Genomic DNA, 15,424 nt, shown 5'->3' with positions numbered 1-15,424 from the left:
AAGATGTATCAATATTGTTCTTGAATTCCAAGGGACTTGAAAATTCCATACAAATAATTTTGTTTTCCATAAGTCAATGGACTTCCATTTAATCTTATCTGGCTGTGCTCTAGAAAAACAAGAAATAAAAAAACACATTTGGCTAGTTACAGATACATCTCAACTGGGATGCAAGAGGAAGGGAGAATAGGTCTTATTTACTGAGGCAAACTGCTGAGAAAAATAAAAGTAGTCATACTCTTTTAGCAATCTGCTTTCTTCTTACCCAAAACATAAATCTCACTGTTGACTACAGCTGTACTGAATCGGTATTTAGAGAACTTCATGGGTGCCCGCTCTGTCCATTGATCTTGGCTGGGGTCATACTGCAACAGTCTGTTGCTTAGTCGATCTGGTTCTTCATCAGGGAGATCCATCTGTGTGAGATATGACAGCTGGTATAATAACATACCACTCGGAAATCTCTCTGAGTACGTGAATGCAATTAATCTAAGCAGACAGCCAAGGAGATGAAGAGGAGTTAGCTGCTGAGACTCACACTCACAAACACACCAACCAGATCCCGTGACTTGGGGTGATAAGTCTACCATCAATGTCAGAGGAATTTGTATTCTGTAATAATGGAGCTAGGGGGTCGGCTCATAGCAAATTATCTGTGATCTGAGCAAGGAGACAAGACAGCACTTAAAAAAAAAAATGAAGCAATGGCAGAGCCTTAAAAATGAAACCCAACTTTCTTGAACAGTATTTAAAGTGCAATTTTATTTCAGCAAACTTTATAGTGCTAGAGTTTAATGATATTTGTGAGAAACTCATTTTAATAATTCATAAGGCATTTTTCTTTATATCTTTCTAATCCAAATGGAACAAAATTAAGAAAACATTTTAGTGTTTTACTAATTAGAGTATTTTTATACTATAATTATGACCTATATGGGAATGGTCTGAACTTCATCTTCAAGATTGATGGATTAATATACATTATTTGCAGTTATTTTTATGTATTTTACTTATATACATTTTTAATGACTAGAGACAGTAAAAATTGAACTATTTATTCTTATACACATGAATATGGCTTCCCCTGATCATAAACTTCAGGCGAAGTAGTGCTTTTTTGCCTTCAGTGTGTCAAGAACTTTTATAACTTCAGTCTAAGGATGCTTTTTAAATGTCTTTTGTTTTGGATGCAGGTGTTTGACACAGAAATAACTGCTATACTTATGAAAGTTGTAATTAATTTAATTACTTTAAATACACCAGGGATAAGATCATTATGTTGCAATCACAACCCCAGGTTATCTTGCAATTTAATGTATTGTATTAGATAGGGACCGCTTTTGTTATGCAATAAATATTCATGTGTCATTTGTTCAAAGACATTATACTGTAACACATATTGGCTTTATTGTTTTAATTTTCCTTCTAATTTTTAAGTATTTGATCTTTATTTTAGTGGCAAGAAAACCAAAGAAAAGCTTCTACATTGTCTTTCGAGCTTATTCATGCAAAATTAACTATGTAATGGATAGCTCCGAAAATGCTTAATTACAAAGGTTTTAGCCTCTAGCTGTGATTAAATCTGTACTACTTTTTGATACACAGGACACATTTCAAAATGTATTAAATGTGATGTTTAAGGTTTAAAAACAGGTATGATATATGGCAAAATCCAAGCTTATGAAACGAATGCAAAAAGCATCAGTTTTATCAGTTTTATCATGAAGCCAATTTCCCAAACAAGAAAGCACACAGGCAAAAATAAGTTTGCTTTCTGTCATGGGGATGGACAATGAGCTAGTAAGATTCATCTTATGAGAACAACTGGTAGGCCAGGGCAGAAGGCAGCTGGCCTGCTACTACCACGAGAGTTCAAGGCACGTGGGGGGGGTGGGGAGACACCCAGAGAGAAGGGGTGGGCCCCTGTGGTCATGCTCTACTGACTCAGCAGTCTTGGCTTGCCATCTCTTTGCTGGGCTTCCATGCAAATGGCATCCTGGTTTCTCTATCTGCTGGTGCCCAGCAAAGCCATAAAATGTTTTAAATCACAATATACTTTTGTGGAAATGACTGGGCCATCACAGGTTGAATATTCTGGTTTCCCATGTAGAGTAAGAACTTTAAATTCGGAAAAGACCTGAGCCTTACTTGCCTCAGCTTACACAACTATTAAGCAGACAGAAGTGGAATGAGGATCTAGTGTCTCCACCTCTTGCTTAGATGCTCCCTACAGATAATTTCTCAGCATAAGCATCTTTCATAATTATCAAGAATGGGAAGGATTATAAAGAGCAAAGCATGAATACTGAATGAAGTCATGTCTATGAATAACACAGTTTAAAATTCATTCTCCTAAACTGCTTTAACACTTTACGATCTTAAGTTTAATAGTCTATAAAGTAAAAGGCATTTTACCAAGATGTAAGTCATGCTCTTTTAGTGTTCAACAACTACAATATTTTTCAACACAGCACCAGACGTAGCACAGCCATGCCAACTAGGTATATAGGAAATTTCTTAACCTGAGGGGTCCAGCCTCCGATCACATAAAGTTTATTATTCACGGTTACTACAGCATGGCATGCCAACTGCAGTGGAAGGGGAGACACCCTTCTCCAACTATCCCGTTCTACAGAGTACTTATCCACACAGTTTGTAATGAGATACTGGTTTTTAACTTTCATCTGTCCTCCTATAACATAGAGGTCATTATGGACACTGCCCAGAGCATAGAGCTCTCGAAATTCAGCAGTGCATAACTTTTCCCAAAACTGGTTTCCTCTATCGTGATACCTGCAAATTAAGAGAGAAAACCCAGGATTAGTGTTAACTGGAAAACAAGTTATCCAAAAAACACACTTAAATTTCTTTTCTAGCTAGAAACAACACGATTTGGTTGATCTAATTGGGGAGGAAGAAACATTAGTATAAGATAGTAGCACAGGTTTGTGCTGCTTTTTTTTTGGCAAGGATTGATGAACAAACTATAACGTGCATGGAAATAACTAACCCCATCTCTGCAGAATTTTAGAAAATATATGGACAAAGTATAGATTATCCAGGACTAGCTTTCATTTCCTGATTCTGGGAAAGAAAATCAAGAACAAATAGGAAATCTTGCAGCAAGTCATTTGTAATTTTACTATAAAAGAGGAATAAGTAAAAATGAAGAAAAATACAAAAATGTCTTATTCTGTGGACTAGAAGTCTCACTTTGTTTTTATTTAATTTTTTTGAAGATTTTATTTATTTATTTATTTGACAGAGAGAGACACAGCGAGAGAGGGAACACAAGCAGGGGGACGGGGAGAGGGAACACAAGCAGGGGGAGGGGGAGAGGGAGAAGCAGGCTTCTTGCAGAGCAGGGAGCCCCATGCGGGGTTTGATCCCAGGGCCCTGGGATCATGACCTGAGCTGAAGGCAGACGCTTAATGACTAAGCCACGCAGGTGTCCCTAGAGGTCTCACTTTAATACTACATTAAAGCAATCAGCTTTCCAGTAGAGAATCTCAAAATATCTCAATTCAGAGATTTCTAATGGGACAAGGTAGAGTATGTAGAATTTTAAGGATTGTTCTTATAGTTCTAACTGGCTTAGAACAGGGTCAGGAACACCTGTAGGTGTCTGCTACATTTAACATCTATTTTAATGCTCTGGGTAGTATAATTTTAGTAATTTCTTCCATGAAAAAGTATGTCAGTCTGAGAAGAGTTTTGGGAGGTAGGGACACCAGGATATATGGTCTTTAAATACCTCCTAGAGTCCAACACATTAATTGATTGTGTGTGTGTGTGTGTGGCATTATGTAGTCACTAAATCTATGATTTTGTGGGTATCCTTTGTCGTGCCTCTTGATAATGGTAAGTCTGTTTTCTCCAATCATGATTTGGGACAAAGAGTCTAAGAAGAACAAAAGTACTTATGGGGACAGTGGGATATGAAATTGGATCTGTCCCAGAAAATCCAGAATATATTCTGGAATTCAAAAGTAAAACAAAACCAGGAAAATATGGAAAATAAGAAAAAAAAAAGTTCTGTTTGGAAACAAATGAAGAAATGATAAATGTTCTATACGGAGTACAGTTTTAAAGTATAGAGTACAGTACAGTTTAAAGTACCCTACTTACTTTGTATCAAACATTTGACAGTGAATCGGATTATATGAGTTTTGCCCAACTGAGCAACTCTTACATTCTTCCCTAGAGACAACTCCTTGCTTCAGGCTTGACAGGGAAGTTGGAAGACAATGTTCCTTTCCTGTCTGGCTTGTCACAAACTGAAAGCAGAAACTCAACAAATCCAGTCATCGTTGTCTTCTGTGTAATCTGGGTAGGAAACCAGTCCCTAGAATCACAGTTATTCTCATCACTACTTTTAATTGTACTAGATTTTAGAAGAGGAAGGAGGATTAGGTGTCAAGTATGGGGGATACTGAAGTAAAGCCAGTGGATGAACATATCAACAGAACTAAAAAAATGGGTTTTTGGCTTTCTGAGACATGGTTTAAGAAAACAGGCCAAGAATGAAATACATCCCATGAAGGTTGGGAAGTATGTGTTTGAAGGGCAAGCTTGCTAATCTGATTTTCAACACTTTGAACTGAAAATGGGGAGGGAAAATGCCCAGATAAAACTATAAAACATATTATTAAGAAAAATGGATATGACATAAAAAGGAAATAGTGACAAAAGTGGCTCAGCTTCACAGAGGTTGATAGTGTAAAGACAACACTTACATCCTCAGCTGTGTGTACACCCAAGTATGAGAGAGAGTTAAAGGACACAGGAAGATATATCTTTTCTGAAAAGAAATGGCCTACTAGGGTACAGGTCTATTTCCTAAGTCAAGAAGAAATATATCTGCATAGAAATCTATGAACTATACAGAGGCAAGTTGAAGAGCATCCAGGCAAAGATAAAAGGGATAAGAACAGAAATAATAGAGTAGGAATGTACCAAAAATGATCATTTCTCACACATATCACAAAACTGGCACTAACATGACCTTCAGGAGTGCTCTAAGATTTTAACTATCTGGGTATCTGCTGGAAGTCTGGCTCATTGAAGCCCAAAGCAATGCTTTTGATAATTTCATTATTTGCCTTGCTGACAATTTCATTATTGAAGGAGGTAAGCAGGGTAACGGATACTTTTACCCTAACTCTGACCACTGTGGAGTAGCTGGTTGGTGATGGGAATGTGGCTGAGTTCAAGACAGATAAGAAGGAAAACACAGAGTATATAGTTAGACATATGTCATCAAAAAGGGAAGTAGGCTTTCAAAAAAGTTAAGAGGAAAGATGCCTGAGGATCATAAGAAAGACACATGGACAGGGCTGGATGTTTATTAAAAATAATGGCAGTCAAGAAATGGGCAGAAGACATGAACAGACATTTCTCCAAAGAAGACATTCAAATGGTCAACAGACTCATGAAAAAATGCTCAACATCACTCGGCATTAGGGAAATACAAATCAAAATCACAATGAAATACCACCTCACACAGGTCATAATGGCTAAAATTAACAAGTCAGGAAACAACAAATATGGGTGAGGATGCAGAGAGAGGGGAACCCTCTTACACTGTTGGTGGGAATGCAAGCTGGTGCAGCCACTCTGGAAAACAGTATGGAGGTTCCACAAAAAGTTAAAAATAGAGCTACCCTATGACCCAGCAATTGCACTACTGGGTATTTATCCAAAGGATACAAACAGTGATTTGAAGGGCCACCTGTACCCCAATGTTTATAGCAGCAACGTCTACAATAGTCAAAATATGAAAAGAGCCCAATTGTCCATTGACAGATGAATGGATAAAGAAGATGTGATAGATATATACACACACACACACACACACATACACACACACATACACACACACATACACACACATACACACACAGATACACACACACATACACACACACACATACACACACATACACACACATACACACACACATACACACACATACACACACATACACACACATACACACACACATACACACACACAATGGAATATTACTGAGCCATCAAAAAATTGAAATCTTACCATTTTCAACAATGTGTATGGAACTAGAGGGTATTATGCTAAGTGAAATAAGTCAATCAGAGAAAGACAATTATCATACGACTTCACTCATAGTGGAATTTAAGAAACAAAACAGAGGATCATAGGGGAAGGGAGAGAAAAATAAAATAGGACATAATCAGAGAGGAAGACAAGCCATAAGAGACTCTTAAGTCTAGGAAACAAACTGAGGGTTGCTGGAGGGGAGGGGGTTTGGGGATGGGGTAATTGGGTGATGGCATTAAGAAGGGCATGTGATGTAATGAGCACTGGATGTTATATGCACCTGATGAATCATTAAACTCTACCTCTGAAACTAATCATATACTATATGTTAATTAAGTGAATTTAAATACAATAAACAAATAAAAATAATGGCAGAACTGTGGACTGTCTTGATGAGGAAGAAAAAGAGCTATGCATCTATGATGAAAAGAATGGCCCTTGGGATCTGACATCCTGGCTCTGTAGTCTCTACCTGATGATTCTGAAGAAGGCTGTGCTTGCTGCCCAGGGACATGCTCGGCCCCCAAGGGCATAGGGCCAGGTCATTCACCCAGGGCTCTGCAGTCCCTCCCCCATCACTACCAGGGGAGATGAAGGTGAAAAGGGGACAGGTCTATCACTGAAAGCAGATAATGGAACGTTAAAAGATGACAGGAAAATAGTAGACCTCTTACTCCTTTCTTTGTCCCAACTTTGCCGGCAAGAAGAATTCCTTTCTCACTGAAAAGTCTGAACAAACCCTCACAGAGGGAACTGAGAGGGGGAGGATACTGAAGGAGAGCTTTACGCCTAGTGCTTATTCTATGTACATATTTCTTATTTACCCAGTTGGACTGAAGCCCTGAATTGCTTACTCAATACTTGCTGAAGAAACAGTAAATGAATGACTAGTCCTCACACAGGAGACCTAGAGGACAAGGTACTTCTTAGCAGACACTCCTTTCTCCAATGATTCTAGACTTAAAGGATTCTTAGGCCACGAACATTTCATGCTATTGGAGGTTTAGGAAAGATCTACAAATTAAGGATACAGAACGAAAACTGACAGATAATTAGTAATTTTTGGTTGAGAAAAAAAATTATTTACTACTCTGAATTATGAAAAAGTTCAAAGGAATCCATATTAATAAACTTTTCTTCTTGTTAAAAGTTGTCTTAAGCTCTTCAAAACTTGTAACTAAACAATTACATCCTTTCATATGGATCAATAATGAAAGCTAAGCATGAAATTGTACAATGGAATCATAACATATATACATTTAACTTATGGAAATCCAGCTGTATGCTCTGAACAAATAAAAGGAGAAAAAATAATTTTGAAATGTGGGTGATTTCATTATGAATTTTCTATATATGTAAAATATGTAATTACAGGGTAATTTTGACTACACATCTTTGAAGAGATGATCACTCTTTCAGGAGTACTTTCTTCTACCATTGCTAATGTTAGAGCAAGATAATTAAAACCAATTTACAAATTTGCAAGATACAAACCTATAGATTTCAACATTCTTGTTCTTTTGTCTAGAGAGTTTAGAGGCACTTGCTTCTCCGGCCACAATTATGGTGTTGTTTTCCAGGACCACACCAGCACACACAGTTCCCAAGCCCTCTCCATACTTGGGAGACGAGACAAAATAGGTCTTCTGTGAAGCGGGATCATAACAAAAACTTGTGTCCCCATAGTTCCTATGTCTTGACCTGATTCCTGAAGAGTTGTTGCCAATGCAAAGCAAAAGACTAGTAGTCTCCATGCCATAACGAAGATTTAGAGAGTGCTGTTGGGGTGTCTTGATGGCTTTGAATGCATTTTGAATTATGTCAATGCAATCTGCATCACACAGAAGCATTGTGTTCCTTTTCAGGGCTTGTCTTAAAAAAGAAGGATTTATAAGTTCCAATCTGACTTGCTTCAAAAGCTCAACAAGATGCTCTGTACGCAGTTCTTGGTTATGATTTACCCATCTCAGGACTAAGTCCAGAATGCTCTCCTCCCGGGATATGTTAAGGTCATCTGATTTAATAAGTGTCAGAAATTGGTGTGCTTCAATTTCTAGTATTTCTTCATGTAAGCTCACCTCAGCAAAGTGCTGATACAAGTATTTCTTCGATTGATCAGATAAATCTTCAGCTCCAATCTGCTTTGCAAAATAATAGATACCTACACAGTTCGAGGCGTCCATATGGTCCATCATATATTTTTGACACACACTAAAGATTTCTTCCATCTGCATAAAATAGGCAGCCATAGCTACAGTCTGAACATTGGCGTTATCAATCTCTAAAGCCGCATTGTACATGTAATTCAGTATCACGGACACGCTTTCTGCTGTGATGTCATAAAGTATGACTTCCCTCTGAGTACATTCGAGTAGTCCACAGGTGAACATAGCTTTGAAATAAGGACTAAATGCAGCCAGGACTAGCCTGTGGCAAGGAAATTTCTCCCCTTCTGCTATGAGTACGACATCGATCATTTCTGCTAATTCTTTCATGCTCTTAACTTGATTCAGTAAATTCAAACTATGTTGGTATTTTTCTTTTGCCTCAGCCTTGCACTCCATGATACACTTTTCAGTGTTTTTAAGTACGTCTTCTTTAAAGGTAGCTGGATTCTTGTGGGGCTATTTGCATGTCTGATTACTCAAAAAGCTACAGAGATGTGCTGGAACACTCCTGAGGGAAAGAAAAGAATCTGGTTTCCCATAAGAAAACAGTTCTCTGTGATTTAAATATGCAGCATTAGTACTAAAAAGTATTTATAAATAAATGTTATTCACTCCAAATGCAGTAGTTTAAGACAACCACTTTTGTACCTAGAAATAATGTCAGTGATTGCATAAACAGTAAATTATCAACTTCTAACATTAACCTAAGCAGCAGCAGAGATTTTTTTTTTCTAGGAGGGCTGGAAAGTCCTCTCTCCCAAGATGAATGGAGAGAGAAGTGATAAGATAGCCCGTTTTGCAACTCCATTTGCAGTTACCAAACACAGCTGCCTGCAGGCCAAGGGGGCAGGGGCATTAGGTAACCTGCCCTCTGAGGACGTGCATCTCTGAAAATGTCATGTGTCCCTGCCAAAAAAAAAACAAAAACAAAAAACTGCACTCAAATGTTATAATGGCCCCAGAACCACACAGGATGGCTGAGAAAAAAAAAAAAAAGTCTATTAAAATTCTGCCCAGACTTTTCCTATGGGGCAAATAATTCAAAACAGTGCTTTGGAAAGCACAGCCAAACGTCTGCTGATCTGAGAATTCACAAGACTTGAAACTTACAGCTAAATCATCCTCAACCTAGAATGTGCACAAAAACCATCCCGTTTCTCTATCCCCACTCCTTGCTCAGCTTCTCTTCATTCCTTACTTCACAGTAGTGGAAATGGACTCACTTTTCCCCTTAAAAAGCCCTGGTCTAATCAGAAGTCTCTTTCAGCTAGTTGTCTGTCTTCACCTTGCCCAGGGGAATGGAAACAGGGTGTTTCAAGGAAGCTAATTAGCTGTTTGGATTTAAAGAAGGAATTCCTAGAGTGAGCAACCTTCACAATGAGGAGCACATCTCTGGGCCCAGTCACCCTGTCTAGTTCTTCCTTGGCTAGAAGTTGCACGCGGTAAGAATGAACCATGGTAAAAAAGTCAGTCCTTGCTCTGCAGTTATAAATAAATCCACTTTCTAGGTAAGAATGAGCCATGGTAAAAAAGTCAGTCCTAGGAGTTAAGAGAGCATATGAAAGCATAATTTGTCAGCTGCAAAGGTTCTACATTTCTGTAATCCTATCAAGATTAGAAATCGCAGCAAGATTTCTCCGTCTCAATTCTCACTGTGTCTCAATGAGAAATGGCACTTTTTTCAGTGTTGAATTAAAGTTCATTTCAGGAAACAAGTGTTAAGCACGACAGGAATGTTTAAGTATATGATGGCAACTATAAGACCTAAAAAATCACTGTGCTGGAGTGTGTGGAATGATAACAACTAGCCGATCCAAGAATCTGTATACTTGAAATAGGAATAAAAACCCTTCTTGCCAGATTTTCCAGCAGTAATGCCTCAGCTTTATTTCAATAAAAGCTTAAAACTTTCTTTGTGAGGTCCTGCAGATTAAAAGTGAAACTTTGTTTTAGATTTTTACAAAGAGAATCCAGTTATGGGTAATTAAGAGGTCATTATATTTCTGAGCTCTCCTACAACACATTATGAGTAGCCCAAATCATATTATGTGGGCCTCTTTGTACACAAACACATCAGTCAACTTTAAAGATGGCAGCTGTTACTTTGAGCTGAAAACCAGAAAAGTTTCCTTATAAGGAAATAAATACGAACGAGTTTCTCCTATTCCATTTGTACTGATACCTAAGAATCACTTAGATGATATCGATACCAGTGCTAGAAAGCCAAGAGCAGTTTCCAGATAGGATCACTAGATCGAGTACGAGGCAGGCCGTTCAGAAAGTGCCTCAAGTTCCCAGAGTGTTGACCTTGTTGCTGCTAGGAAGAAATGAGATGCTGGGGGCTCAGATGTTGTGGCTGTAACCCTAGGATTTTGTGTGTGTATGTGTGTATATATGTATATATATATATATATGTATATATGTATATATTTTTTAAAGATATATTTATTTGAGAGAGAGAGAGAGAGAGAGCGCGCGCGCACCAGCAGGGGGAGGGGCAGAGGGAGAGGGAGAAGCAGGCTTCCCGCGGAGCAGGGAGCCCGATGCGGGGCTCAATCCCAGGACCCTAGGGTCATGACCTGAGCCAAAGGCAGACACTTAACCGACTGAGCCACCCAGGCACCTCAGGATTTTGTATCTTTAATGCAGGAACCAAACCACCCTTGTTGAACTTTGTGGCATAAGGCTATCTTAATAAAAACACAAGCAGCATTAGTTTGAAAGAGAAGTATGTGTTCCTTTTCTTTATAAATATAGTAGTACCTTATAAACACTGTGGACAATGTTGGGTTTCCCCCAGAATCCAACCTGCCTTCTGTTGGAGTGGATGGTGTAGGACCACTATGACTGGTTCAGGGACGGGTGTGAGACCAGAGATGGGCTTAATCAGAGTGAAGCTCAGGTTTCTGGTTAGTGGCTGGCGGCATCCATGTGTTCTGCAGATGAGAGGTCTGGAACTGCAACAGCCATGTCCCCATAAGTCAGCATGAGGACACAGCTAATACAGGGAAGAAGGCAGAGAATCCAGAGTAATGGGTTTGAAACATGCTTTATATCTGTATTTTTCAGGCGTCAGTGACAAACTATTTCCTTTATTGTTTAAGCTAGTTTGAATTGGGATTGCTGTAACTGACACTCAAGAGTCCTTACTGGTATAAGTGACATATGCAAAAAGGTTGAGAAAAGGTTGCCTAAGGTAATTACATTAATATATATTTTGTAAAATTCCACTTTTGTTATATTCTTATGTTTTCTATTAGTATGCTGTCAAGTAAAAGAACCATAGAAGCTTCTAGTTATCTTCATTTTTTTTAAAGATTTTATTTATTTATTTGAGAGCGAGAGAAAGAGAGAGACGGGGAAGAGCAGAGAGGGAGGGAAGAAGAGGGGGAAAGAATCTCAGGCAGACTCTGCACTGAGCGCAGAGCTAATACGGGGCTCGATCTCACAACCCCGAGATCATGACCTGAGCTGAAACCAAGAGTCAGATGCTTAACCAGCTGAGCCACCCAGGCACCCCTTCATTTCTTCTTGAAGGCAATATACACTAAGTCACTCTTCTAAGTTTACCTCTTCTCATTAAATGGCCACAACATTTTACAGGTGCAGGAACTGAGTTTTGAACACAGTTCTATCTGACTCCAAAGTCTATACTCTTAACCATTCACTCTCGTGCAAGTGTGGGCAAAGGAGGGCCGGAGAGTAAATATTTCAGGCTCTGTAGGCTCTAGGGTCTCTGTCCTAACAACTCAACTCTGCTGTTGTAATGCAAAAGCAGGCATAAACAATACATAAACAAATGAGCATGGCTGTGTGCCAATGAACTGTTTTAGGGCTATTGAAACTTGAATTTCATATATTTTCATGTGTCATGAAACAGTATTCTTTTGATTTTTAAAAGCTATTTAGAATGATAAAATCCATTCTTAGCTTGTGGGCTATACAAAAACAGGCCGCAGGTCAACAACTCTTGCTCTACTGTTATAAATAAATCCACTTTCTAGATCCTGAGGAGGACAATATCTCATCTGGGTGCCCAACCTCCACTTCTCTGCTTAAGCCCAGTTGAAGAGTTTTGATTCAAAAAGATCATCTGGTTGTCCCCAAGATTCCCAAATATAAATCAATTTCTTGAATAAATTTGGATGCAGCCTGTCTGCCCCAGATATTGGCTTTAACAACAACAACAAACACTTTTAAAACAGAAATAATCGTTCCCAACAATCTGAAGAAGGATTTATAAATTTTTTATTTTTATTTTATTTTTTTAAAGATTTTATTTATTTATTTGAGAGAGAGAGAGAGAGAATGAGAGATAGAGAGCACGAGAGGGAAGAGGGTCAGAGGGAGAAGCAGACTCCCTGCTGAGTAGGGAGCCCGACGCGGGACTCGATCCCGGGACTCCAGGATCATGACCTGAGCCGAAGGCAGTCGCTTAACCAACTGAGCCACCCAGGGGCGTATATATTTATTAAGTATTCCCTTCTTTTACTTGCCTTTTATACACCTCCTGAAAGCTACTCGAAATTTCTATGGATTTATGGACCAAATGAATCTACTGATGGAAATCCTGAAAAATATCCAGGCAGTTAAAAGACATTCTAACACACTTCAAAGACATTCTCAGCAATGTGTCCTGTTCCTGTAAGGTGCAGAGAAGATACTAGCATTGCAGATGGGGGCTTTGAGAGAGTCCTGGGTTTGAATCTCAGTTTAGCCACTTACTTGCTATAATCCTAAAATGACTTAACCTTTCTAAACCTTGGTTTGTTCATCTGTAAAATGGGGAGGATGTATATAAAAGTAGTTAGGTCAGTTCTTGACATCCAAGTGCTCCATAAATGGAAATTATTGTTATTTTACAGTGTAGCAGAATGCAGCTCAGAGGCTAGAAACACGGGCTTTGGCTGGATTGCCGAGGCCTGGGTTTGAATCCTTGCTCTACTATCTAGTAACATGAGCAAGTTTCTTAGCCTCGTTCAGTATCCTCACTTGAGATTAGCTTTGAGAATTATTTAAGAATAGTTGGGAGAATTAAATAAGGCCGTGCGTGTACAATACATCATTTGCCTGGTAAAATCTGCTTGGTACAGCTGAAGCGGGATATACCTGTATAAATAATTTTCTAATAATAACAATGTTTGGGTCCAGATACAAACTGCTTGTGGGTACAGACAGCTCATAAATAAAAGAGAGCTGACAGCAACTTTTTCTTATAATGAGGGCAGAGAGGGCATTCTCCTCTCATCAGCAAAACAAAATTGTATAAATGTTCTCATGATATCAATGGGAAGTTATTCTCTGCTCCAATTTATAGAAGACTGAACTGGTGCATTCATATTAATAGTACCCATAATAATAGAGAAAAAATGAGTAGCAAAGATAAATACAAATCACAAGAATAAAGCCTAATTACTCTGCAAATCCAAAATGCAGTTATACCCATGTCCAGTATATTTAGTTTTGAGAGATGGACTGCTACAAATTCTAATGTGGCATAAAAATGTTAATTTAAGCTGCCAAGGATTTACTTTTATAATGTTTGATATTATTCTTTGAAGTTGCTACTTTTTCTACATAACGAATGATACATGAGCTTGCTTCCATGTTTTGCTGAAGTCAAAACTAGTTTAAATTCATAGTAGCACTGTTTGAAATAGCAAAAATGTGGAAATAACCTAAGTATTGATTAACATGAGAACAGATAAACTGGAGGATATTCACTCAAGAGAATACTGCACAGCATAAACAAAAAATGAACTAGAGCTACATGTATCAACATGAATTTCACAAACATCATAATCTGTGCAAAAGACTGCAGAAGAATAGATGCTACAAACCATTGATCTCATGTTTAAAATATGCAAAATAATTATGTTCTAATAGAGTAAATATAGACAATATATTCTGACAAAATAAATAAATGTGCTTTCTCTCTCTGCCAAATAAAATAAAATCTTAAAAAAAGTTTAAAAAATTATATATTCTTTAAGGATACATACAACTCTGGTGGAATATAAAGAAATGAAGGGTAATTATAAAAAACATCAAATTAGGGTTGCCTTGAGGAAGTATGGAAGGAGGGGATACAATTGGAGAACTGCACTTACCGTAGTGAGCACTGCACAATGTCTGAAATTGTCCAATTACTGTGTTGTACACCTGAAACTGATACGACATTATATGTCACATATACTCCAATAATAAAGATAAAAAAATGTATCCTGAGCCTATTGTCACCAGCACCACCCCTCATTCAAACATTACCAGGCCCTTCACAGTCTGGCATCCCCCCGCCTTTTCTACCTCATCTCCTAGCTTTCCTTCCTTATACTTCAGTCTTTTAGTAGTACCGAACCACTAACAATTCTAATGCGTGTTACCTTTACACATGGTGCTCTGTCGGGAATATCCTTCTCCCCCTTCCACCTGAAGAAATACAAGTGGTTCTTCCAAATTCAGCTAGACATCACTTCCCCTGTGAAGCCTTCTCTGCTTTTCCTTGCCTGTACCTTGAACATAGTTGCATCTGCCTGCCTCCCCTTTCAATAATGAGCACATTGAGCGTAGGGGGCTCATGTTTTAGTCATTTCCATACTCTTAACATCTGTCTGTGATGATGTCTGCTACATTAGGGCTGCTCAATAAGGTCTGTGCAACTAAATGTTTTGCTTTGTCCTAAATTACAATTTCATGATAACCTTTTTTCTTCTTGTTTTATGCATGTTAATAAACCATTATCTTGAAGATTCTTTTCTACATTTAAAAGTTGTGCTTGATTCTTTAAGTTGCTCATGTTTTGTCCGAGTCAAGCAAATCACCCAGAATCCTTAACTTGATTTCCCTGATGCACTGAGACACCCACTTCTCACTTCACTTCTACTTTCAAAATTAATTCCCAGTTACCACGTGCTCTCAGGGATTCGGCCCCAATTTTTAGAGAACTGAAGCCAGAGATCACAAATTGGCTGCTCACACTTTTTTTTTGCAAAGTAGTTGTTAACGTGCAACTGTAACACTGTAACATCTACTGAAAAAAATGGAAGGTTTGGCAACATTGGAGCCTTCATTCCCATGGTGACAACAGTGTATTCGACCTGAGTAGACAGTTGCCACCTCTCAGATGGCACATCTTATCTACTTTCCCCAGCCCCCATTATCCTGAGTGTCAGTCCTC

At 38.4% G+C, this 15,424-nt stretch overlaps 1 protein-coding gene and 1 long non-coding RNA gene across 2 annotated transcripts in view; one reads left to right on the top strand and one right to left on the bottom strand.

Annotated features, from left to right (window-relative positions):
- Positions 1-8,643, bottom strand: part of KBTBD12 (kelch repeat and BTB domain containing 12) — a 63,022-nt gene extending 54,379 nt beyond the window's left edge. The window contains exons 1-3 of the mRNA XM_028101819.1: positions 7,574-8,643; positions 2,523-2,793; positions 266-416 (exon numbers count right to left, since the gene is read on the bottom strand). Of these exons, the coding sequence (XP_027957620.1) occupies positions 266-416; positions 2,523-2,793; positions 7,574-8,643 (1,492 nt within the window). The remainder of the gene's footprint in view (positions 1-265; positions 417-2,522; positions 2,794-7,573) is intronic.
- Positions 1-15,424, top strand: part of LOC114207792 (uncharacterized) — an 89,576-nt gene that overhangs the window by 28,230 nt on the left and 45,922 nt on the right. The window lies entirely within an intron of this gene.

The sequence above is a fragment of the Eumetopias jubatus genome, unplaced genomic scaffold (assembly GCF_037043125.1).
Source record: "Eumetopias jubatus isolate StellerSeaLion01/CBP00866 unplaced genomic scaffold, mEumJub1_p1.0 scaffold_1, whole genome shotgun sequence".
Classification (NCBI taxonomy): domain Eukaryota; kingdom Metazoa; phylum Chordata; class Mammalia; order Carnivora; family Otariidae; genus Eumetopias; species Eumetopias jubatus.
The sequence above is the reverse complement of the archived record's forward strand: the minus strand, read 5'-3'. Positions and strand labels throughout refer to the sequence as shown.